Here is a 27,188-nt window from a genome sequence, read left to right on the forward strand (position 1 = left end):
ACAGATAAAACAAAACAGAAGCACCAGACAGCCAGCCACCACTTAATCATTAACGTAAAAAGAAAATGTGCACAAAAACATGTCGTTCCAACAAAATGCTTTATCTTTTCTTTTGTGTTCTTTTCTACTGTTTTTTATGAATATCAGCATTCTATAAAAAGCTTTTTTTAAAATTTGTTTTTACTAAAACTCTTTGAAAAATATCATAAAAAATACTGGTTCAATTTTCTAATAGAATGCTAAATACATTGAAATAAATTACATTATAAAATTAAATTAATAACATTAAAGTTATAACTTCCTCTTTTTCTTTTATTAATTGTAATTAAATAATGAACTCCTGCCTTATAGGTGAGTTATGTGCCATTAATAAGAGTCACATGCTGTGAAAATTCATTAAAGTGAAGTTTTAAATATTATAAATTGTAGATAAACATTTAATCTAATATAAGTTTGAACATTTTCACCACCCACAAGTTTGCAGCTTTCATTTTTTCACAAATTATTAATAAAGATTCACAGGTTACGACACAGATTCCCCAAAAAGGCAGGACGTTGTCTGAAACTTAAATAAAACTTCATAACATATTCAACTGAAAACTTTACAGACGGACAATATCTTGTATCTTCAGACAGATTATTTCTGTATTGTAGAATGATTTAATGACGTTTAACACGGCGTCTTAACTTCATTGGAACGGGGATGTGAGTGGTTCTGGTCCGGATGCTCTGCAGTATTTATCTATTCCAGAGTTTACTTAAAGTCTTAAAGTCTGTAGTTCTGAAAACTAAAATGCTAAAAAAGACATTGTGGGTCCTGATGGAGCCAGGGGTAGTTTGACAACCAAAGAGTTTGTTGTTTTTGCTCAGAAATCATATCTGATGGCCTTGAAATCAGTCAAATCTGCCAAGCTCATGTTTTATTTGCTCTGGTTTATGTCATATGGGGTTTGACAGGACGGTTTGACTAGATGACTGAGGAAACTTCTACTTTGTTGCCAATTTCTTGCCTTGAATGTTTCCAGTAAGACATTTTAGTGACTGTTTAGGTGACAGTTTTAGACCCGGCTGAGAGTTTTTCCTGCTTGAAAACAGTCCAAGCTGCATGTCACTCAGCAAGACATTTCTCTCTTCACTGCTCTGATTGGTTGGATTGGTTTCATTGCTTCATTAGTTAACTTTAACCAATCAGAGCAGACTCTCTCCTCATGCTGAACCCTGCTGCTCCCTGGGAATAAAAAATATGCTTCAAGACTAATTAATCTCTTAAAGCATCTGTAAATCACTTCTAAATGATTCATTCACCCCTTTAAACCATTTCTTATTAGAAAGTGGAACCATAATACAGAAAAACAGATCAATAAAGCAGCAAAAACATGAAGGTAAATGAGTAGTGTAATAAATGGAGTAGGTAGTGTAACACAGCTATTCTCAACCTTTGGGTCGGGACCCCAATTGGGGTCGCGAGATGATTTCTGGGGGTCGCCAAATCATTTTGGAAGTCAGCTCTGTCTCCACTGTGTTAAAGTGTTCATGGGTTAATGTGTTTTAGTCTTTTTGGTCATTTAATTTATTTTCTTTTTTTGTCATTTTGTGTTTTTTTGGTCATTTTGTGTCTTTTTTTGGTCATTTTTTGTCGTTTTTTAACAACATGCATGTTAAATTGGGGGTCGTGTCTCAAAAAGGTTGAGAACTACTGGTGTAACAGACCAGGTGAAGGTTAGACAGAAGGACATGTAGAAGCCAGATTACATGAAACGAGGCTCCTCTACAGTTTGGGTCAGATCCCTCTGCAGATTGTCGAGGCATCGATACGTCCAATTAAGCCCCTTAATGTCTGCCAGACATCAGATTGCCCCTCAGGAGCAACGAGAGGCCCAATCTGAGACGCTAACTGCATCAGTGCCTGATGGAAAACTGAATTAGAGCCCACAAACGTGTATTTTCCAGCAGAGCAGCCGTGTGCTGATGAAGGTGTGTTTCAGGAGCTTTGAGACATTTCAAAGACGAAGCAACACCCGCTGCCTTGTCATTACTGACACTCTGCATCAAACACATGCTGAACTGGTATAATTTCCACCAGTGGAGGAAATAGCCTCATAATAGACACATATTTCTGTTGTTTCTGGGCAGAAACGGGCTGACATCTGGTCCTGTTCTGTAGTTATGAGAATCAAACATCTGGAGACTCCAGTTGCTACTGTTGTGAAACAGACAAATGGGTCACAGTCTTAAAACGCAAATCTGGGGACCTGATATCTAGGTCAACTCAGAGAGCCTTTTAGAGACGCTTAAAGCTGGTTTATTTTAGTTTTTTATGCTTGGCTAGAAAACACAAAGAGCTGAAGTGATTATAGAAAAAGGAAATGTGAGGAAAGAGACACATTCAGCTGAGAGAAAGAGGCTTTTGTTAGGTTTTCCAAAAAGCAGCTTCTATAAAAGGTTCAGTTATGGAGAGTTTGTGTCTCACCACAGAGGGAAAACAAGGTGTTTTAGTCCAAAATGCAACGTGACATCAGAGCTGGAAACTGGATAATTGGGGAAAAGTCGATTTGTGAGCGCTGCCTTGTTTCAGGAAGGGAGGGGCGGCCTCAGTCAGCTGATGGACGCTCCTACTGGGATACAAACTGTCTGCAGACTCATGCAACATTATTATTTATATAGTTGAACAACTGATTTACATTTTAGCCAAATGTCAGTATGGACGAGTGCAATATATCCAAATGCAGGAGGTGCAAAATTAGTTATTATAATCTGAAAATAACAAATATACAGTACAGGCCAAAAGTTTGGACACACCTTCTCATTCAATGCGTTTTCTTTATTTTCATGACTATTTACATTGTAGATTCTCACTGAAGGCATCAAAACTATGAATGAACACATGTGGAATTATGTACTTAACAAAAAAGTGTGAAATAACTGAAAACATGTCTTGTATTTTAGATTCCTCAAAGTAACCACCCTTTGCTTACTAGAATATAAGACATGTTTTCAGTTATTTCACACTTTTTTGTTAAGTACATAATTCCATATGTGTTCATTCATAGTTTTGATGAATTTACAATGTAAATAGTCATGAAAATAAAGGAAACACATTGAATGAGAAGGTGTGTCCAAACTTTTGGCCTGTACTGTAATCACAATTATATATTTTCCCAAATCGTTCATCCCTTGTTGTTATTCCAAGAAGGAGTTCTTGTCCAGTCAGGTCTTTTGGTTCTGTGGATCTCCATCAATCTTTACTGGATTAAAAACCATTAAAAACATTCTACCAGCAGATGAAAAGAGGAAGTTTAGTGTTCTCTGGGTTTGTGGAAGACTATTTGGCGGGGTATTAAGGGATCCTCGAACTAAGGACCATTATTATTATTACCATATCTGTGTACAAAAGGTTGGAAAAGGCCTTTAACCCAAATGAAAATGAAGCCCTCCCCCTCGAATGAACGTGCAGGTAGCTTCCTAAGCAGATGTGGAGCTGGAGGTATATCATTCCCCCTTTTCCAACAAAATCGTGCTTGTCTTTGAACCAGGATCTTCTCAGCGTCCTCAGATCCGCTGTGGAGGTTTAATGTCGTCTTCATTTTAAAAATGAAGTGCCGGACTTCCCCTGCGACTTTATTGAATTCGCTTTGTGACATTTTGAACCTGGACACTGTCGGGAAACAACGAGGCCTCACAAAAACCTCCCAGAAACAGAGTCGCCAGCAGACTGGCATAAAGCCTCATTGTGGACGCTGAATGTGGCTGATTGTGTTTGCAGCAGAATCTGGAAGGAAGCGGGGCGGGGCGGGGGGGGGGGGGCAGCATGTGATGTTTGAAGTCAACCTGATTGTGATTTCTTTCAGTTGATATTTCTCTTTATCTGGTTACTGCAGGACACTTGAGATGTCAGAGATGTGACGTCAGCGTGTGATTTATGTCGAGAGAGGGGAAGTTTCCGAACCCCGTATGAGTCTATGAGGAGCGAGGCGGCCGAGTGTTGCTGCGACACTCAAACACTCGAACACTCGGCCAAAAGTGATAACATGTTATCTAACCTCCGTGTGATGCATCATGTGATGTCGGCCTCGCTGCTGTTGTTGGCCTCAGGATGCTGCAGTGTGTGTGTGTGTGTGTGTGTGTGTGTGTGTGTGTGTGTGTGTGTGTGTGTCTGTATTTGTTCAGCTCTCAGGTTTTGCTTGTCTTCTCGCCGGTGTTTTCCTGCTGCCTTCAGGAAGCAGCTTTCAGGACGGCCTGATGGGTTTCCTGACAGGACCCCCCCCCCCCCCCCCCTAACCAGTTCCTACTGGGAGACAATGGGAGGTCTCCCACAGGGGCATGGAGGGGTTATGTGTGTGTGTGTGTGTGTGGTGATGAGGGGGATTTATTGGGGGAGTAGTGGGCTTCCCTTCAGGAAACTGCAGATTTATCCCCGCAGCAGAGAGGCCCTCTGGTGTGTGTTGGTGTGTGTGTGTTTGTATCAGTGTCTATTAGTCCTAAATGTCCTCACAAGGATAAAGACATTAAATAAATCTCCTCCTCTCCTCTCCAAGAGATTAAGTTCAAGATTGGCAGTTGGTTTTAGGGTCAAGATGAACCAGGATGGGAGTTGAAGAGTTTGTTAAAATGGACATTTGTGGCCAGATGCTCTTTCCTGTTTCGTAAAGCAACAAATGAGTCGAGGTTGAAAGTTCATTCTTGACTGTAGAAACTACAAAAATATCCAACGTCTAGGTCAGTTTAGCAGCTCTTCTGGAGGCCGTTCGGAGCCGGAGCTCGTGTGGTTCCCAGTTAGTTCAACTAGTGAACTAGTTCCCAACATCTGCTGCTCATCTTGATCACTATGGACGCTGAATACATTCTGATTAACACTGAACGTAAGATGTTAATGTTGGACTTGGTTGTAAGCGCTGGCCCGCTAGCATTAGCCCGCTAGCATTAGCCCGCTAGTCCGTATCAATCACATTGTAGTTAAACAAATCCAGTAAATGAATGATGCACGTTTTAGTTGTTCTCTTTCAACGGCATCGAGTTGTTCCTGTTGGTCAGAGAGCCCCGCCCCCCAGTCCCTGAGGTAGAGTTAGCGGTTCAAGACCAGCATAGAGTTGGTGCCACTGTGGAACCAGTTCCCCCGGCCGGGAGCCGGTTCTTTGGCGTCGGAGAACCAAAGAACAGTTTGCAACTGGGCAAAACCCTTAAACTTGACCGGAGTCACTTCAGGTGTTAGACTGTGAGCAGCCATAACCAGAACATGCTGCAGAAAAACATTGCAGAAGCACAACTGAGCATTTTAGTCTCAAAGTAGAGATGCTAGAGGGCTAGTCTGGCTATGTAAACATCCATTTCTGTTGCTCTACTACGTCATCTGGTATAACTGATCTGATTGGCTAAGAGCTACCTACAGACGCTTTGATAGACATTCTAACTGGGGATTCACACCGGGCGCGTTACAGCAGCGTCACGGCAGCATAGCGAGCCGGTCGTATACACGCGAGAACACGCGATAATCCTGACCATACGGGAGACCGCGAGATCCCGTGATAAACTCTAAACTCTATTTATACAGTCTATGGATAAACTGTGAATGAACTGTGTGTATAAAGTAAACAACAACAACAACAAACAGCTTACTTTTCTTCTCTGACATGAAAGATCTGTTGATCTGACCATCTATCCTTATAAAAACAATATGTTATGTCATAAATGATTGTATGATGTTCCACTTCAACAATCAGTCTCTTGTCGTCCGTGTCGCCGATCCTCTGAGACCCTTTGATTGATTGATTGATTGATTGATTGATTGATTGATTGATTGCTGATCTGGTGCCCCAGTCATTGATGTGAAGTAGTTTTAGGCTGCATGAACTGCAGAACTGTTTTATTTTAAAAGGGGGCGGAAGTGTTTTACGTTGATTCTGAGTCGGACTTCCTGTCTGGTGATCTGCTCTGTTGAGATTTACGCGGTTTAGCAGCGTCTCGCGGAGAAATAGAAGTCCTAGCTAATGCTCACGTAGAGACGCTGCTGAGACGCTGCTGTAATGTTACGCTACGTGCCCGGTGGAAACGCTCTCATTGATTAGAGTGGCGGCTATTTGCAACGACTGTAACGCGCCCGGTGGAAATCAGGCTTAAGCGCCCAATAAACGGCTCCGGAGGATCGTAAACCACGCCTCTTCTACAGAGAAATGAACGGCTGGTTTCCAGACTAATCTCATTTGTGATTAGTCTGGTGCTAGTGTGTGGGTGTGTGTGTGGGCAGATTTGTGAATGGGTTTTTTCTCATGTAAAGCAGTTGGATAGTAAAAGTTTCTGTGAGTGAGAGAGGATGTCGGCTTTCACTCCCTCCCTGTCTGTCAGATTCTGAGGATGAGGTCACTGCTTCAACAAACCAGAACAACATTTCCTCTTCCACTGAACACAGGACAACTCAAACACTCCATGTCACATGTTCCTGGAAACAACTGCATCAATAACAAGCTGTTCTGGAATAATTTTGGGTTATTTTTATAGAAATAAATGTGTGTGTTGCTCCTAAATCTGCCTGCTGTATCTCAACTACCCCGATGGTTTGATGTCTGATCAGCTCATCACAAAAGATGATTCCTCTAAGTTCATTTTATGACCTTTTGGGGTTCCCATTTACTAGATTTGACTCATTTCACAGAGCCTGGTGCAGCTGCCATGTGAAGAAATGTGACTGTGAGCTGCTGCAGTTTAAAGTTGATTGCACTGCTGCATTAAAACTGAAGAAAGCCGTGTAATTTGCAGCCATGGACTCACAGTTTAGTGAGTCTGAAGAACAATTAAGTTTATCTGTTGGCAATAAAAATACAGTTTGGCGTTTACTGAATTAAGGTGGTATGCCCACAATGTGTTCGCTGAGTTTTGTAGCTGTGAACGTCTTCTTTGTGTGACTGCAGGATCATGTGATTGTGTGTGTGTGTGTGTGTGTGTGTGTGTGTGTGTGTGTGTGTGTGTGTGTGTTTGTGTGAATCTGCAGACGTTTGCGTGTTTCTGTTAGCGCACACATGTATAGCATTTATGGGCATTTTTGGTATTTTGTTTCTGGCTTGTGCAAATGTCATTATGAGCATTGGCATCTCTCTCTCTCTCTCTCTCTCTCTCTCTCTCTCTCTCTCTCTCTCTCTCTAGAGAGTTAGTTGACAGCGTGGCTCTCAGCTGTTCTTTCTGTTGTAGAAAGAAGGAATGCAGCTTCTCCCTGAAGTCTGTAATTTGCTGCCTGTCATCAAATCAGAGAGAAAAACAGCAACACTTGAGAGCTGTGTGTGTGTGTGTGTGTGTGTGTGAGTCATGTGAGGAGGTTAAAGATGAAGAGTGGAGGTGGGTCATGTATAAAAGGGTAGAAATGAGGCGGAGGAGAGATTTAATTTTCTATCTAATCACAAAAAAACAGAAGAATGCTTCTCTGCCTGTTCAGCGGCCATCTTTGTTGTTGCTCGTCATGATTTTTCTTTGCTGTTGTGGCGGACTTATTTAAAATGCATTATTGTGTCTTTGATTCCTCCTTGAAAGTAGATACTTGTATGTTTGTTGGGTTAGTAGGTACTGTTCTTGCTTTTCCATTAGCAGAAGTTGATATTTTTTGGTTCCACCTCTGTTTGTTGGCTGAGCTGACAGTTAAAGTTGGAGAAAGTTAAAGTTTGCTAAAACAAAGCAGAGAATCTTCACTGGTGTGATGCAGGTCATCCTGCACAAACTTGTGATTTTTAAACAGCCAAGCTGAACTTTTCTCTTCCCTCGACTCAGAAAATGGCGAAACTACAGCTTACAATTGATAAAGTGCAGACTTTCCTCAGTTTGGTTGCAGATGAAAGAAACAAATGTAAATTTGGTATCACTATCAAACACTGAATGGCGTCGTTTCTGCATGCACTCATAGTTGTTATTGTGTATAAAATGTGGCGCCAATAATGATGATGTCACATCGAAACTTCCCCAGAAACCTATGTGTTTTATCTTTAAAAACACATACTTTGTTGACATTGATACAAACCATATCACAGCTCGACTGGAACAAGTTCACTAGAATACGATACCATCCAGCTTTTACTAAGAAATAAAGGTACTTGCACACAAACTTTAGTTTTTACACAAGTAATAAGTACCTACTTATTGCAAATGATGCTTAAACACATCGGATCATGTGAAGAATAAAAGCGGCAATCGGCTAAAGTTGCATAAACTGAAGCCAGATTTGTTTCAACCTCATCTAATTCCAACCAGACGGATTACACGCTGCTAGAACGGCCCCATAAACAAACACATCCTTGAGTCATGTGACTTGTTTATATGTTGTATTGGATCCTAAACAAACTCAAAAGAACAGTAAACTCACCTCGCTGTGGGCCGGACCAAAGTAAACGCCATGATGTCACATCCTTAAAAACCTTGCTGTATATATATATATATATATATATAACTTGTGTCTGATTGGCTGAGACACTGCGGCGTCATGTTTACAGACCTGAGAGCTGAAACTGACAGAAACCCTGATATGCTGATAAACATATTATTATCAGTTAGAGAAGATTATCTGTTTCTTTTCACTTTGTACTCTAATTCATCCATAGTCCTAGCCTGGCTAACAGCAGACTAATCTCAAATGAGATCTAGTCTGGGAACCAGCCGTTCATTTCTCCGTAGAGGAGGTGTGGTTTACGATCACGAGGATTTATTTTCACGCTTTATTCCCCCTCATGTCATTCAGCCACACACATCCACTGATTTTATGGGCAATAAACAAGCTGCTGCGGGTCTCGTAGCGATACCGGTGATCTGGCTACCAGCCGGGGGACAGCGGAGCCGCTGAGAGACCTTTCGCCTTTCAACTTTCGCTCTAAACTATTTAAAACACCATCTACAGCTAAAGAGAGTTTCGCGTCTGCAGCAGCCATGTTGGATCCGTAAGAAAACTACAAGCTTCCGTCTGCCGAGTAGTACGCGTCATCGTCTCTCCGTCCCTCCCCGCTCTGTGATTGGATCCTAAAACAGGGCTAAGAAACGGCCCTGGTTTCCAGACCGCCCTGGTTCGAAATTAAATTTGAGCGCGCAAGGCAGTCTGGGTATACCCAGGCTACCATAGTCCTAATAATAATAATATCATGAGAGCTAATTAGTCCTCTGTGTGTTGTGGTCTTTACTTTGACAGTAAACTGGCTGCTGTGTGTGTGTGTGTGTGTGTGTGTGTGTGTGTTTTATCAGTAGTCAGTCAGCTAGAAGGACGAGCGGCGTGTTTCAACAGCGTGTGAGGAATGTGCCCGAGGCTGCTGGAAACCACATCAGTGTGTGTTTGAAACAGAATGAATGAGTTCATGTATGTGAGGTGTGTTACTGTATGTAACTCTGTGACTGTGTAGCGGCTTTGTGCTCTCTCTATCTCTCCTGCGTTGTGTAATTTATAGTGAGACGAAGAGACCCAATCAGCATCCAGACATTTATTCTGGTACAGGAACAGTCAAATCAGTTGCATCTCTCATACACACATAACATCTGAAAAGTATAAAATTAAAAGACAGTGCAGGTTAGCTAACTTGTAAATAAAAATAAAAGAAAAACACTGTCAACTTTCTACGAAAAAAGAAGAAGGGCTCAACCATAAGGGAGCTATATAACAAACAAACACAACTTAAACCAGCCATCTGCAGTGAAATTAAATTAGTTAATATAAAAAAAGACGGAGCTCATAGCCCGTGAACCCACCATGGAGCTGCCCCCCGGGGTCCACCACCCCAAACCACAGGGGTGCTGCGTTCAATCACCGTGGTTACTGAGAGATGCGTTTTTATACATGGCAAGTAGAATCAAATTTCTCATGAACTGATTAACTACGTTACACATGTCAGAGTGTAACTGTATCAGTGTGCATTTTTGTAACTCTGTTTGTGTTGCATGAATCTTTCCCTCCATTTTAAAAGTTGTAACACAGCGGCTGTATATTAGTCTAGACGGATTTCAGAATAAAGGCCTCCTATAAGAAGTGAGGAGCATTTATGGGTACAAGTCAGGAACCCACCGACCTTACAGAGTCCAAAAAAAATGGTTCCCAAGCGAACATTTGAGTTTTTGACCTTCTAATTTGTATATCAAATGGCCACCAAATTGCCCATCTTGCAGTCATTGGACCATTTCCCCTTAGTTTTTTTTGTAAGTAGGCAATCAAAGATGAGGAAATTAAGTTTCTGGATCTATAGTCTAGAGTCAGAGCAAGGATATAGTGGAGGCTCAGTGTCTTTTTTATGTATATATATATATGCAAAATACCAACTGGAACATTTAAAAGTGATAGATTGAATATTTATGTCGGCCTTAAAAAATGACAAAAAATGCTTAATTTCACCTTAAAAGTTGATATTTTGCATATATATATATATATATGTATATATATATATATATAAGACACTGAGCCTCCACTATATCCTTGCTCTGACTCTAGACTATAGATCCAGAAACCTAATTTCCTCATCTTTGATTGCCTACTTACAAAAAACTAAGGGGAAATGGTCCAATGACTGAGCAAGATGGGCAATTGGCCGCCATATTGATATACAAATTAGAAGGTCAAAAACTCAAAATTTCGCTTGGGAACCATTATTTTTTGGGATTCAGCACCCTTGAAATAAGTAAAGTAGGCCGGTTCCTGACTTGTACACATAAATGCTCCTCACTTTCACTTTTTGGACAATTCCGTCTAGACTATATAGTCCACATGGACAACGACACCTGGACTTAACTTAATAAACTAACACACCTGTGCTGGTGAAGTTTTTGGCGGTGCAGGTGGACGCTCACCTTGTCACATTTTATTGTTTGCTGCTGTTTCGGCCTTTCATACTTCTCTAACTTTCACTTCTCTTGATTTTGTAGATGATTCAGTTCATCCAATTTTGAAATTAAAAAAGAATACTTTCTGCAAGAATTTAGGCTCTTTATATTTATTGCATGTCGTATTTCTCACGCTTCTAAGTATGTTTATTAATAGTGATGTTACCTATTCATAGAATCCTACTTAATCTTTTTTAATGTGTCCCTTATGGCTTCTTCAGTTTTAATCTACAGTATTTGGGGTATGAATCAGTATTTTTCATTGAATATTCCATTAAATGAAGGTTTTGGGGAGTGTTATGATTTTGATACGCATGTTTTTCCTGTCAGGCTTTATAAGAAATTGTTGAGTGTCATTTGATGCTAATTGATGATTTAAATGTTTGCTCTTCTGTGGCGTGTAGGTGGTTGCGGCTCACAGCCACTCCCTAGTAAAGATGTCTCCTCATGTTCAAAAAAACATTTGCCTGATGAAGGTCTCATATATCTAAGTTAGACCGTGAACAAGAGTCTTCTCTGTATTTTTTATCTCTTACACAGCTGCCCATGAAATAAATGCATGAAGTTTTTTCCTTTTTTTGAACCTTTGAGTAAAAAAGATGTAATTGAGAGGCCCCAAATATAGTGCACAACTCCAGATGTTATGTCCTCAAAGGTGGCAAATTGACAATTTTATACATATCGTATATAATATATAATATATAATTTGGTGTTTCTTAGATTGTGTTGCAAAGCATTGTGCATTCTAGTCGTAAATCTCCAAAAGGTGATGACCAGATGTTAAGACGAAGTTAAGACTCATTTCCTCTGAATGGAAATATCTGCATCCAATATGATTTTCTACTAGTTTGTTCAGGGTCAGAGTGGTTAATTTGTCTGTTTAACGGGTTAATTAGCTGTATAAATGCATCAGTTTAGCATCACAGCGAATCAGAAGAGAACTTTAATCACAGGAAGAGTTGTAATCTGTTCTCAACATGTCCTGTTGGTGGTAAAACTGAAAAGGTACTAATAGAGGTCTATTTCAACTGTAAAATAAAGAAAATGGTCGTGTGAAAGTGTGAAAGGTTTTATTTGTGATGGCAATGTTCTTATTGGTGGTCTGTTCCTTTTGCTACCGGCATGTGCGCTCATTGTCCACTGCAAAAAAAGCCAACTTGTATTTTTTGGCCTAAAACAGTGATTTAAGTTGGTAAAACTTGGAAATATAAATTATTGACATTTAGGGCAATAATGTAAGTTAGCACAACAAAGGAAGCCAGTTGTCTGCTCAAAAACAAGTTGGTGAGTTGTTGTTACTTATATCTTTAAGTTGGGGTTCACAACAAGGGACAATAGTTCTGATAACTCTTATTTCTTTGTTGGGAAATGCGGGAAAGCGGCGGTGAAATACGGTCATTAGCGAAAGCTAGCGGCTAACTGATGCTAGCGGCTAACTGATGCTAGCGGCGCTGCTTGTTACAGCTACAAGAGTAGCCATTAGCGTATCAATGCTAACTCAAAATTGTGGTCGCAACATTAGCTGACATTTCATAGCGGCGTTACAATCGTGCCAATTCAGCACATTGCAGAAGTTAGCAGAAGTAAGGATTAAAAGTTATTACAATTTAAAATTATAAGTTCAAAAATCTGAATTCAGAGTTGAGCAAACTCAAAAACAAAACTTAAAATATTTAGTTTAATTGTCCAACTTAAAATTTTATCGAAGTTTGTTGCCTTGAAATTTTGAGTTCACCCAACTTTTCTTTTTTTGCAGTGTACTTTAATGGGTCTACTGAGTTGTTAACATGTGAAATGTGACGGTGGATCTCTCTCTCTCTCTCTCTCTCTCTCTCTCTCTCTCTCTCTCTCTCTCTCTCTCTCTCTCTTTCTCTCTCTCTCTCTCTCTCTCTCTCTCTCTCTCTCTCTCTCTCTCTCAGGGCTGAAGGAAGGAGGGAACCAGCCTGATCTCAGCTGTATGAATCTCTCTCTGAGCAGCTGAGAGGTAAAGCTTCCCACCAGTCAGGGATAATTCCCCTCACAATCCTTTAACACCTCATTGTGAACACATTAAATCCTGATTATCCCATGGTCACTCGCCACAGAACAAAAAATAACACTATTCATTTATATTTTCATGCAAAATCTGAAGTTTTGCACAAGCCATTGAAATCATTATTATCCCAGAAGGTTTTTTATGCAATGAAAACAACGTTGACAACTCCAGTAGAAAGTACGAATCTCAGGCCCCGTTTACACCAGGACGCTTGCGGGTAAAAATGACAAAATCTTTTATCGGAAGTGCCTTTTGTTTAGACAGTGACGCCGTTTTTGGAGCTTAAAAAAGCAAAAATCTGAAACCACCTTCCAAAGTGGAAAAGCATGCATACAAGCCAAATCCACACACTTTTGCATCACCGTATGCAGCAGATTTCCTCCTGAAAACGCTCGTCTAAACGCGGAATAAAAAGTGAAGACGCAACGCCACTTTTGCGTCTTCTGTTCAGACCGTCATCATGTAAACATAGTCACAGACAGGCTTGGCAACGGGAGATGTTGTTTTTAGTCTGCTGAGTTCTGAGACAGAAAGCTAACATTATGTACGGATGGTTGACATACGGTGAATATCATTTGACAGCATATTAAACTGGACTAGTTATTATCCAGCTGTCATTGTTACTGAATCAATACCATGATTGATTTGTAGTGTGGAGACGGTGAGACGTCACTGAACTGATACAGAGGACCAGAAGGTTCAGAGGGACTCTTTACTTCTTCCAGTTTATGTGTCAGCACATTCATTTAGAACAATGAATGTTCAGGAATTAATAATCAGACTCAAGTATTCACCCAGACCATTGTATAATTCATTTTTACAGTTTTAAGTTCTAATCTGTCATATTTAAGTTAATGTAACTTCTCTGTAGTTATCCAGAAAGTTTTCCATTTGCTGTTAGGAACTCTTTCTGCTGTTTTCTTGAAGCAAAATAAATGTTTTTCATTTCCTGTCTGTTTCCAACAAACGGAAGAACCACATCAATGTCAATATGGCGAGGATAAAAGAAAAAAACCCTCCGTCAGGTTTCTCTCTTAAAGATGTTGAACAGAAAGATTCAGTTGAAGAGTTTCCCAGTCACCAGTTTATGTTTCGCCTGTTTAAAACTTTTTTGACGCAGGATTCATCACTTAAACATCCTGCAGTGTTTTACAATGAAGTCGGTTCCCTTAGAGTTTCTTCTTCTCGTGTGTCTGAATAAATAGACATTCTGCTCAAAGTAAGTGAGGTTTCCCTCAAATCTGTCCAGAGTTCAGCGGTGTGGTGGTGAGGAGGATCCTGAGCTGGATGCTGTCATTAATGGAGCAGCTGTCTGCTGGTTTCTGGACTCTGTTCATCTCTTTGTATGGAAGAATTATCCTCTCTTTATTCAAGAACGTAGATTTTCAGTTTGAGAGCATAATTTGTCTTTCTCGTGCTCAGATTTGTTCTCCTCATGCTCACATTTTGCGCTCGCACTCAGATTTCTGCTGCTTTCTTTCAAAATGTGTGCGTGCACTTAAAAATCACATGCTTGTGCTCACATTTCTTCTTCTTGGACACAAACATTGCGCTCGCACTCAAATCTAAAGTCTACGTGCTCAGATCTCAACTCTGCACTCTCAAAACTTTTTAGGACTACTTAAGATTAATTCTACCTAAATATGCTGCGTCTTAAATAGGTGACGATTCAAATAGCTGGCTAAATATGCTGCGTTTTGAGAGCGCAGAGTTGAGATCTGAGCACGTAGACTTTAGATCTGAGCGCGCACAGGACATATTTGAGTGCGAGTAAAATGTTTGTGTCCAAGAAGAAGAAATGTGAGCACAAGCATGTGATTTTTAAGTGCACGCACACATTTTGAAAGAAAGCAGCAGAAATCTGAGTGCGAGCGCAAAATGTGAGCATGAGGAGAACAAATCTGAGCACGAGAAAGACTAATTATGCTCTCAAACTGAAAATCTACGCTCTTGAATAAAGATAGGATAATTCTTCCATACTTTGTTGTTGACTTTGTTCGGAGGTTTTCCCCCTGACTGCCAACTCCACAGTGTGCCATATAATAAACATAACACACACTCACATGCTCAAAACTCCAACGTGCATGTGTTTGTGTGCATCTGGCCCTCTTGGTGACTTAATGACTCTTCTACTTTAAGTCTGTAGACAAGTTCAAGCAGCTTCCAGTAAAGAGGAAGAGAGCTTGGAGTTAAAAACACTCTCAGGTATGGATGATGTCACGCTCAACGTCCTTCAACGCCTCTGAAGAGGAGAGCAAACAATCCGTCTTTATCTCCAAAGAAAGGAATTCACCTTCTTCTGAATCCAGTCACACGTGCTAACGAGCCAGAAAGAAAACACATAAACTTCCTCCACACTCTCTAGTGAGTTTACAGCCGCTATAAAGACGCCTGTGTGTCCGCCATTAAAGTGAGAGCAAGGAGCTTGTTTTTGTGTCTCCTGTTAACAAAAACATGTCCTTAAGAAGAAGAATGTGATTCTGATTACAAAATAATTTAATATAAAATCGAAGCATGCTGGTTGTCCATCAGTCGGTCAGACGGACTTGTGACGATGTTTTCACTGAACTACTGTGCTGTTTGTATAAATCACATTATTTTCCTGCTCTTCTTCTTCATGTCCCTGTGTTTATTGTGTTTACTGTAGCCTGGTGTTGATCCGAAGCTGTGTGTGCTGAAAGGTCCTGAAAAATGGCTCAGTCGGTACAAGTGAACCCGAAGCTGCCTGGTAAGAAACTGACTTTATATTTCCAGCTTGTATCCAACTTTCCTCTGTGACTGAGAACATCTAAATATTCACTTTGAGATAAAGTGTGGGTGTTGGAGAGCGCCGCTGTTGTTGTAGTCGACCAAAACGATTAGTTTGAACTTGTCAGTAGCATGTTTGGTGAGTTAATGTTTCAGATAGTATCACACTGATGTTAAACCGCAGGAAATAAAACCTATTTTAAACTCTGTGATGTGAATTAATGTCGTTTGTACTGTAAACACGACAGATCAACTCACATACACTACTGGTCAAAAGTTTTAGAACACACCAACTTTTCCAGAATTTAATTGAAAATGATGCAGTTTAATGTCTCAGTGTACTCTGAAATTAATGCACATTTGCAACATTTAAATTTCTTTATTAAGCATGATTGTGTTTTGAAAGTAAAAAAAAGATTCAAAATCGCATTTTATGTTGGACTAAAGGACTAAAAAAAGACACAAAATGACGAAAAAAGACACCAAAAGACACAAAATGACTTAAAAAAGACACAAAATGACCAAAAAAAGACACAAAATGACTTACAAAGACATGAAAAGAATTCAAAAATGGACAAAATAGCCCAAGACTCCATAGAGTTAAGTTGTTAACCCATTTCTTGTTCCCTGAAAAAGGCCTACTTGTATAATTCTGAAATGTACATTATTTTCCAGTTTTGGTTAAGCTTACCTTTTTTTATTTACCTCTGGCAGTTCACCACTTACCTTTGGACCCTTTCAAGCTGTTCATTTGACTTGAACTGCTTGAATTTCAATAAAAAACTGGAAAAATTGGGGTGTTCTAAAACTTTTGACCGGTAGTGTATATCATGACACATTGTAACTTTTTAGGTTATTGCCTCTAATAGAAACATTGTGTCAACACTATGGCATATAGAGGAAGAAATACTTTATTAATCCCCTCCAGGGGAAGATCCAGTTCTTCTCACGCTGTTGTTTTATTACATGCTCATGCGTTGGAGAGGAGCCAGGTGACGGTGCAGCTACCGGCTTCCCTTTCAGCGAGCCGAGTCCCTGCAGACGGAGCTGCTCTACGTCTGAAATGTTTATCCTGATTTATATTTAGACACAGAAAACATTATCTGCAGTCTAGTAGACATGATGCAAGATTTGAAAGAAAACAAAGTCACCACAAGTGTTTTTTGAGGCAAGCAATACATTTAACACGTTTGTGGATAATTTCAGTCTAAGTATATGACTGTATTTTTCTGTTTTAATAAGAAAAACTTTATTGCAGTATTTCCTTTCTTAACTAAAGCTTGTGGAACACATGGATGCAGAATAAGAAAGGCTGATGCCACTTAGCCTTGTAGCCAGATTTTCCCAGTGGACACTTGCGGTATTACATCGAAAAATTCCCCTTGCAGCCCAGAAAGCATTTCCCCACAAGCTCCATTATGTTGCTTCCTAATATGAATTTTTGATCCATGAAGGTTTTATGTTCTTAAAACTTTCCTACAGCCGAGAAAAAAGATTTTAAAGTCTGTGACATCATTGCAATGTAAGACGTATGCAGAGTGGGAACTTGTGGGTCATATTCAGTGGGCTGCATGACGCGGAAATAAGAAGTCAGTCCGGGATCCATTTCTTATAAAACATCCATGATGGAACGTAGCAAAGTAAGGCAAGGCAAGGCAAGGCAAGTTTATTTGTATAGCACAATTCAACACAAGGTAATTCAAAGTGCTTTACATACACATCAAAAACAGCAAGACATATTTGAAAACAGTAAAAACAGTCAATAGATAAAATAATAAAAAGCACAAGTCAAACATTGTGTAGTTAAAAAGTAAGGGCAGTAGAGTAGAGCAGATAAGTGTTAAAGTTAAGATACGCTGCAGTAAACAATAGTGTTTTTAGTCCTGATTTAAAGGAGCTGAGCGTTTGGGCAGACCTCAGATCTGCAGGTAGATTGTTCCACAGGTGAGGAGCAGAATAATAAGTAATCGCCACTCGAACGCATCTCTCACCTGCAGCTCCAGTGGCCGGGGGGCGTTTACACTAATAACAAAGACTAGCTGGCCATCTTTAAGTATGTAACTACTCCGTCCAGTCACATGTTCTCTCCCCGTCAGATCTGGGCTCTCCGTTCATCTACTCCAGCCAGGAGGAGGCTGAGCAGCAGGGCTCCTACTCCGTCCAGACTCCGTACGGTTTCCAGCTGGATCTGGACTTCCTCAAATATGTCGAAGAGATAGAAAGTGGGCACAACCTCCGCCGGGCCCCCGTCAGCTCCCGCCGGCCCGGCCGAGGGCTGAAGCTCTCCCAGAGGAGCGTGGGGGGGCGGACCAGCGGCTGGACCTCCACAGAGTCTCTGGCGTCTCCGGCCAGCGAGGACGGCAGAGCTCCGCCGCCACCGCCGCCTCGTAACCGCCTCGGCTCGGCGCCCTGCGAGGTGCTCTCTCTCTCCCCCGTCACCCTCCTCAGTGCTCCTCCTCTGTCTGCAGGAGCTAAGGTGCCACCTCCTCCTCCGCTGCGTAACCCCCGAGTGGAGCGGACGCTCCTGGAAACCAGCCGGAGGCTCCAGCAGGAGCAGACCCACCAGCAGCAGAACGGCGGGCGCCTCCAGCTGGCAGATCCTCCCAAACCGCTCCAACCCACCCAGTCCTCTCAGCCCCTGCAGAGCAGCTGGACCAAACCCAGTCCTCAGACCTCGGGGCGCAGCACTCCAGCCACCGGAACCACAATGACTCCGATCCCTCCGAGCCAGCTGCAGACCGTCAGGGAGCAGATGGCGACAGCCTTGAAACAGCTGAAGGAGATGGAGGAGAGGGTGAAGGGAGTTCCTGCCCTGGAGAGAGAGGTGGCCAAGCTCCGAGCTGAGAAGGACATGCTGCTGTTAGCCCTGCAGGAGAAGAAGGAAGCCATAGAGGCAGCGCAGCAGAAGCAACAGTCCACAGAGTCTTCTACCCAAACCACAGAGATCCTTCAGACCGACCACGGCCTCCACAGCCGCCTGGCGGCGCCGGCATCACCTGGCCGGAAAGGCCTCGTAAAATCTGGAGAGCTGAAAAGGCTGACTGAGAAATTTGAGGGGAAGGAAGAGAAAGCTGCAGAAGCATCAGCAAAAGTTTTAGTAAAAGCTCCAGAAAAAGTATCAGTGGTTGAGAAGAAGTCGGTGGCTGTAGGCGACGATGTGCCGATGGACTGTGTGGTGTTCTACCACCGCCAGAGTAGGAAAGATGCTTCTGAGGGCACCGAGGTCACCGTCTGTGATCAAGGCACCGGGACGGAGGCGCCTCTGGTTCACGAGGAGGGAGTTCAGGCCAGCGTGGAGACCGGAGACGCTGAGGTCTGGGTGATGGAGTCTCTCCTCGGGGTGACCAGCGAAGCTCAGAGGGAGATCGACACCTTACAGGACACCATTAAGTTCCAGCAGGAGTCCATCGTGGCTCTGGAGGAGCGGCTCAGCGTGGCCGATAAAGACATGGGGGTCCTTAAAGCCCAGGTGGAGGAGAAAACCTCCAAAGTCACATTTGAGAAGGGGGTTCTTGCAAAACCAGACATGGTGAATGCTCAGGTGGAGACGTTTACTCCTGCATTGATCCATGCTGCTGTGTCGTGTCTTCCTGAGGTGAAGGACGCTTGTGTTGGTGAGAACTTCTCAGCAGATCAGATGGACCAGTTCACCCAGACTGAAGCTGCTGCAGTGGAGGCAGCAGAACCAGCTCCTGCTGCAGTGGTCAGCACGGGCTCCCAGTGGGAGATCCTGTTTGAGGAAAAGCTGGAGCAGCAAAAAGTTTCAGTCCCGAAGAAGAGACAGCTGACCATCGCTGAGTACAAAGTCTCGCCAGGAGAAGAGATGGTCAGCGCCGCCGAGAGCAGAGAAGAAGACGGAGCAGAGAAGACGGCAGCCGGTAGCACCAAGACAGGTGAGTGTAGCCAAAACTATAAAAATTGACAGAAATACAAATTCCAAAGTACCAGATTTCAGTAAATAATGCATAGAAATTATGTTCACATTTTAAACTTAAACAAATACATTTTAGTAAACTTTGAATTAATGAATTTTACATGAAATTACCCTTTTAAACTGCTTAAAATGAATTACAGCTCTTATTCAAATAAAATTAATGACAGTTTCTCTTTGTTTTAAATAAAATAAACCACTCTTTTTACAATAAATGCACCGTCTCCTCCAACCTCCTTCTGCTTCCAAGGGAGAAACACAATGACACAAAAAACACGGAGCGAACCACAATAAAATAACCATTTACGAGCTTTAACACAGGATACGACATGTAAATAATAGTTATTATTTAATAGTTATTATTTACATTATAAATAATGTAAATAGTTTCTTTTCATGTTTTACCAACTCTGTAGCATCATAATCGTGCTGTTTTTGCCGTAACGAGAGCAGGAAGTCTAGTGCCTTCGATAACAGGAAGTAACAAAATAAGAGTGGTGCTCTTCAAAATAAAAGCACAAAAAATAAAGTGGCATAAATTATAGATGAAATTAACTGCCATTTACAGTGAGCACTTTGAGCTATTTGCCTTTATTGTCAGGTTAAAAATCCTGGGCATCATATGTAGTCCTTTTGAAAAACCTTTCACTTCAATCATTTCAAATAAATTCCCTGGAAAGTTAATTCAGTAGAACATACTGTAATTTATTACTTATTTAACCCTGCTATTATGTTGCGGGTCAAATTGACCAATTTCAGAGTTTAAAATCTTAAAAATATATAGTTAACAGTATGTGTAATCCACATATAAAATAAAAATGGTTAATTTCACATATTTTCAAGTTTATATTGCATAGATACTATTCTATCTACTGAACAGTAGAGGTGACTCATATCAACATCACTCCATAAAAGAAAAAAATTAAAAAGAAAAACATTTGTGCATTCAATAACTAAATGTCATGTTAAACTGTTATATTTTATACGTAAGTATTTCCAATGTACATAAGAAAAGTTTTAAAATGCAAGAGAGGTAAAGAACACCACTGCACTAAATACTGATTGAGATGTTAGTAATGGAGTTAATCATGAAATATAAACAATGTTTATGGGGATTTTTGGGTTTTCTGACACTTTTGGATAATTAAACACGCCTCGGGTCATGTTGACCCGTGAACATGAGAAACAAATATAACAGGAGGAAAATAAGAATGTGCTCGAAAGAAATATCTCATTAAAAACCAAGTAAATATTAAGTCATCATTCTTTTTTTTTAATGGACTGTTTTTCATGGCCTGTAGGCAAATCCACATTTAGCTGCAGCTTACCTGTTATTCACTGGCTAAAAAGATCACAAGGTTACACTAGTAAAATTAATATTTATTTATTTATTTATTATTTATTGGGAAATATTTTTTCCCAATAGAATTGATTAGAATAGAATAGCTCTTTATTTGTCATTGTCACATGTACAATGAAATTCAAAGTGCTCTCCAGTAAGTGCAACATTTAAGAGTCTCTAAAAATATAAATATAAAAAGAAAAAAAAAATATGTACAATTCAAAATACCCAGTTTAGACACATAAACACACCCAGACATACATGCATAGTCACACAGGAAATGACCCCAAATAAAGCATTTCCCACATAAACATTTCCAATTAAAAGAAAGCTCAGTCCTCCGGAGAAAGACTGATAACATAATGTTGTATACATCATGAGGGAGGTTTGTGTTTGTGATGTATTGATCCATCTGCTTCCTTTATAATTATCAGGTATGCTGAAATCAATCATGAAGAGGAAAGATGGAAGTAACTCTGAGAATCGCACCGCTGGCAAGAAGAGTCTGCAGTTCGTTGGCATCCTAAATGGAGGGTGGGTAACATGAGCCCTATTTTATTTTTTACCACAGTCAAAATAAAATTAGAGCAGCAGATAGTCTCCAGGTTGGAAATAACATGTTGATCAGGTCTCATGTTGAACAAGTAACAACAAAACCTTTTTTCCCTACTAATACCATTATTCTACTTTAAAAAAAGCTTTCTTTGTAATCCAGCAAATATTTGTGTCTCCCAGGTATGAATCTACATCCAGTGAAGATGAAGAGGAAGAAGAGGAGGAGGAAGAGGAAGATGGGAGTTCTTCTGGAGAAAGTGGAGAAGGCGAGTGCTTGGACAGCACGGAGGAAGACGAGGCGGTTCTGGAGGAAGAAACATCAGAGGAAGAAAGAAACGTCAACCTGGACGAGAGCGACACTGACGAGGAAACTCTGAGAGCTGAAATCTATTCACCCGATGCTGTCAAAGAGAAGTTAATACACTTTAATTAAAACTTTAGTTAATATGAGTTAATAATTAAAGCAGCTCTTTTACTCAGGAGCCCGCAGAAAATGGGTTGAATATACACTACCGGTCAAAAGTTTTAGAACACCCCAATTTTTCCAGTTTTTTATTGAAATTCAAGCAGTTCAAGTCAAATGAACAGCTTGAAAGGGTCCAAAGGTAAGTGGTGAACTGCCAGAGGTAAATAAAAAAAGGTAAGCTTAACCAAAACTGAAAAATAATGTACATTTCAGAATTATACAAGTAGGCCTTTTTCAGGGAACAAGAAATGGGTTAACAACTTAACTCTATGGAGTCTTGGGCTATTTTGTCCATTTTTGAATTCTTTTCATGTCTTTGTAAGTCATTTTGTGTCTTTTTTTGGTCATTTTGTGTCTTTTTTTAGTCCTTTAGTCCAACATAAAATGTGATTTTGAATCTTTTTTTTACTTTCAAAACACTATCATGCTCAATAAAGAACTTTAAGTGTTGTAAATGTGCATTAATTTCAGAGTACACTGAGACATTAAACTGCATTATTTTCAATTAAATTCTGAAAAAAGTTGGTGTGTTCTAAAACTTTTGACCAGTAGTTTCCTGATGAAAGTTTAGTGCTGATAACAAACCAAGCAATTCAATTCAATTCAGCTTTATTTATAGAGCGCATTTCATGCACAAGGCAGACTCAATGTGCTTCACCATGTATACACATAATTACAGTTAAAAAAACAACAACAAAAAACACAGAAAAACAAACAAAAATCAATTACAAATTAATTGAAGAGTGCAGGTAGACAAGCTATTCCATATTCACCACATATACACTTACTTACTCACACATGTGCACAATTCAACCAAAAGATAGGTTTTTAATCTGTTTTTAAAAATGGTTACTGATGTGGCAAGCAGCAAATAGTTCTGTGTTTGGCCTGTTTCAGGTTTGAGCTGAGCTCTAAGATGCGTGAAGCGTGCCTCATTCTGAAGAACCACCTGAACGATGACATCACAACACTGAAGAGTAAGGAAGTGGTGCGTCCCTGCATGTTTTTTCTTTTATCACCATTTTATCACTTTAAAAGTTACACATTTAACTCCACCACGTCATTTTTGGGATAATGCTAAATTGTAGTTAAGGTTGATGGGGGCTGTGTGACTGTATTTTATTGTTTAAGAATATATTTGGCACCAGCAAACATTAATTAAAAACAATAGGAGCTTCATGTAACAATAACAGGATAATAGCTTTGGGAACTGAATCATTGTTGAGTTTAACAATAGATGGTTAAAAAGGATTTCCCTTGATATTCAGTCAGATGACAGCTGCTGTAAACTCTGACTTCCACTCTTGTTTTTAATTATTTTTTATTATATATTTTTATTGATTCACAGTTGCAGTAAACAGCACAATCGAAGAGACATATTTTCATTTTCTTATATAACATATATATATATTCTCATTCCACTCCCCCCAGAGACCCTTACATTGTTGTATTAATAGGTTAATACATCAGATCAGTTAAGACAACAGTAAAAAAATATATATATATTAATAATAAAAATAAATATATATATATATATATATATATATATATACACACATATACATAAATATATATAAAATAAAATAATAAAAAAATAATAATAATAAAACATACATATATATACACATTCACACATGCATATGCAAAAATATATATATATAAGAAAATACATATCGACATATATACACACACCCTTACACACAAATATGCACACACCTATCCATATAAAACATAGTGTAACACAGGTTGTTTGTTTGCTGCCTCAGCATGTTCAACAGATCAGCTGTTGTTTTTAATTTGATCAAATTAATGAGAATATGGTGAGACAATAGCACTTGTAAAATGAGTTGTGGAAGAAGTAAACAGATGAGATGTGGACTGTAGTATGATGTAAGGTATTGTATGTTGATGTTCCCTGCAGCTGTCCAGCAGCCACACCGTCCAGCTGGAGTGGTTCCGGATCTCCAGCGCTAAGATGGCCCAGTCCTGCCGGGTCTCCGACTACCTGATGGCGTTCTCCGAGGTGTCGTCTGTGCTGCTGCAGCACGTCGTCAACATGACCGACGGCAACGGAAACACGGCGCTCCACTACAGCGTCTCACACTCCAACTTCGGGGTGGTGGGGCTGCTGCTGGACACAGGTCAGTGGCAGGGGCAGTGGCCTCGGAGAGAAATAATCCACATTATGAGATGTCACCGGACCAGCCATGGAGATGATCCAGTTCATAATTTAACCAACTGTTGAAGAAGCTTTCAGCTGATGATCTCGTGTCTGTCTGGGGACCAACGAGCCAATGAGAGAAGAATACTGTCTTTATCTATTTGACCAGATTTGAAAACTGTTTCTGCTCAAAACTTTAAAGCAATCATCTTGAAAATGTTCAAGTTTCAAAATTTCAAAACTTCTGTTAAGTCACTATCTAAAGAGGACAAAACAACAAAGGGCTTTAAGATTATAACTTTAAATAGTGTTAACATGATGCTTATTGACAGAAAAAATAGCTTAATATTCTTTCGTGTAGTGTGTTTGGAGTGAAATAAATATTATGCTATATAATCTTTACAAAAACAAACAAACTAGGGCCTGCTCCATGAAGCAAGTTTAGGAGTCAGATTAACAATAATAAGCCTGGTTTATGTGGTAAATTAGCTTTATGGAACAGGCCCCTGCTATAAAACTTGGTACAGTAGGTTTATTAATTTAGGTTTATTAATCTAACTGTTGTGTTAGACTGCAATAGTAAGTGGTAATGACTGTCTATTCCTATGTAAGTGTGTAATAAAGGCATGTGTTTGCAGGAGTGTGCAGTGTGGATAAGCAGAACAAGGCGGGCTACACGGCCATCATGCTGGCTGCTCTCTCCACGGTGAAGGAGGAGGACGACATGGCCGTGGTCAAGAGGCTCTTCAGCCAGGGGAACGTCAACGCCAAGGCCAGCCAGGCAAGTCCTCACTGCTCACAGCCACAACTGGCTCTGTGTGTGTGTTGCACACACACACACAGAGCCAGTACTCACTGAACTGAAACACGGCCCAGCGTTCAGTTCTGCAGCCGTACGTGAATGAGCCAATGAGCTGAGAGTTAAGCTGGATAAAGCTTCAGTTTGCACACTGAAAATTGCAATAACAATTAGAAAATTTCCCCTGGGGAAATTCTGAAACAACCTTGCTAGCATCTATTACTAGGTTTAATTTATCCAAAGCGTATTTAAACACAAAACATATTTAAATATGTAAGATTACTGTGAAACTAACCTCATGCCTCTTTGGGGGCTAAATCATAAATATAGATTGAACTCCTTGACGTTCATTTTACAGTTTAACCTCATTTGAGTTAAAGTTAGTCTAACGATCGACAGGAAGTCTCTTTTTGTCCTTTCAAAATAAAAGCGTCCGTTTTCAAAACAGGCTTTTGCAGGGTACTGTATTATATATATTTTATGTTGCTCATGTATGCATGTTTTTATACATACTGGAGTATAAATCATAGTGATTAATTGATTATTAACGTTCTAGATGCTTGAGTTGAACGCCCGTCCCTCGTTTGTTGTTTAGTCCTAAAGTTATACATGTATATATATATATATATATATATATATATATATATATATATATATATATTATGTAGACACTTTCTTTTTGTCCTTCCATGGTCCCACAGTCATTCCTCTCTAGATAAATAGAAACATGCTGGATTTGTGGATGAATTTAAATGTGTTCTCATGCTGTAAATGTGCACGAGATTAATCAGTAGTTACAGATACGTTCAAAGAGCGTGTTCTGTATTTAGACAGGTATCACCTCAGAGGTGTGAATGACCAACACGTGTCTGAAAACAACACAAAGACTCACTGTTGAGTCTGTAGTCGGCTCCAACAGCCTGAAGCGTTTTATCACCTAAAAGAGTCGATCCTGCTCAGCTGGCTTTGTTAAATGAATTGAATCTGATGTAAACAGTTAATGTGAAAGCATTAAAACCAAACATAGCAGCAGTTTTACATATAACAGCCCAACAGGAGAGTGTAAGTGAGGTGAGTCACCAGTTTAATCTGTTCCCAACATTACAGGATACTCTGAGGTTTACAGCATTCCTCTGCTGAATCTAAACTTTGTTTTCCCCCCTGCTGCTTTATAGTGTGTGACATTCACAAACATCTCAACAACAACACACGCAAACACTCAAAGCTCAATATTACTTTTGTTATTCGTGAAAACAAAAACTATTTTTTCAATAAATGGCAATACATTGTTTTCCTTCTTGCTAGTTTGGTTGAAGGTAAAGAAACCAGTGTTGTGGTGATGAAAGCTTCTTTGTTCCTGTGTTCTCTGACGGGGAAACAGCATTTCCTGTGTTGTAATAAAGAAAGAAGTACATTCAGAGCCAGACTGGTTCTAGGTGTGATTGGGTTAAATGTGTAGCCTAACGTGCCACATTCATGAGGATCTGTTGACTTGAAGTGGTTTTGTCTGCTGGCTGATTGAATCAGGTTGTGTAGCCTCTCACTGCCAAGTCATAGGACTCTGAATTTATAGCATCACTGCTATAAATCCAATTACTGCTGCTTGTTATTGTTGCTGTGGGGAACAAAACACAAGCACGCTATGCACTTTTAGAATCAGGAATTTAAGTCATTCTGGTTCCTGCTGGGTTTAAGTTTAGCTCACCAGGGGTGTGTGTGTGCTCAATGACATTTACAAAACCAGTTGCTTGACTTTTATTTTAAAGAAGTGGCTCAAATTTAAAGCAAATGTTGAAATGTCATGATGAAACTGAAGTTTGACAATAAACAATCCTTTGAGGCATTCAGTCGTTCGCTCGTTGGATCGATTTTCCAACAGTCTACTGAATTCTTCTGAAAGAGTTTCGACAGTTTCAAGGCAACCAGCAGCGTCTCAATTAAATGTTTGAATCAAAAATGTTTGTTTGTAGCTCCAGTTTAAAACTAAAATAGTTGTTCTGCAGATTTTTCCCCTCCAGGGATTGACTGAAATTATAACTTCAACCAAAGCCTGGTTAATGGTAGAGTACAGGTTGGCGTGCAATACAACAAAACTTTTTTTAGAAACACTGTCTATTCTTTTCAACCTGTTTTCTTATATAACCAAATTGTCAGATGTGATCAGGTTCATTCTTATGTGACAAGGTCAGCTAATGGTGGTCAGATGATGTTACCATGTCCAAAATCAAATGCCTTAAAGAGAACAGTTATTTATCGTGCTATCAGTTATTGGAATAATTGCCCACTGAATATACGTGAACTGAATAGTAAATATCTTTTAATTATTA

The 27,188-nt window shown here is 40.0% G+C and overlaps 1 protein-coding gene across 1 annotated transcript in view; it reads left to right on the plus strand.

Moving 5' to 3' along the window:
- Positions 1 to 27,188, plus strand: part of kank3 (KN motif and ankyrin repeat domains 3) — a 46,455-nt gene that overhangs the window by 9,014 nt on the left and 10,253 nt on the right. Inside the window, exons 2-9 of the mRNA XM_059341391.1 lie at positions 12,744 to 12,808; positions 15,507 to 15,587; positions 17,704 to 19,500; positions 21,315 to 21,414; positions 21,616 to 21,849; positions 22,799 to 22,889; positions 23,823 to 24,042; positions 24,701 to 24,843. Coding sequence (XP_059197374.1) covers positions 15,551 to 15,587; positions 17,704 to 19,500; positions 21,315 to 21,414; positions 21,616 to 21,849; positions 22,799 to 22,889; positions 23,823 to 24,042; positions 24,701 to 24,843 — 2,622 coding nt within the window. The 5' untranslated portion in view covers positions 12,744 to 12,808; positions 15,507 to 15,550. The remainder of the gene's footprint in view (positions 1 to 12,743; positions 12,809 to 15,506; positions 15,588 to 17,703; positions 19,501 to 21,314; positions 21,415 to 21,615; positions 21,850 to 22,798; positions 22,890 to 23,822; positions 24,043 to 24,700; positions 24,844 to 27,188) is intronic.

The sequence above is a fragment of the Centropristis striata genome, chromosome 9 (genome assembly GCF_030273125.1).
Source record: "Centropristis striata isolate RG_2023a ecotype Rhode Island chromosome 9, C.striata_1.0, whole genome shotgun sequence".
Classification (NCBI taxonomy): domain Eukaryota; kingdom Metazoa; phylum Chordata; class Actinopteri; order Perciformes; family Serranidae; genus Centropristis; species Centropristis striata.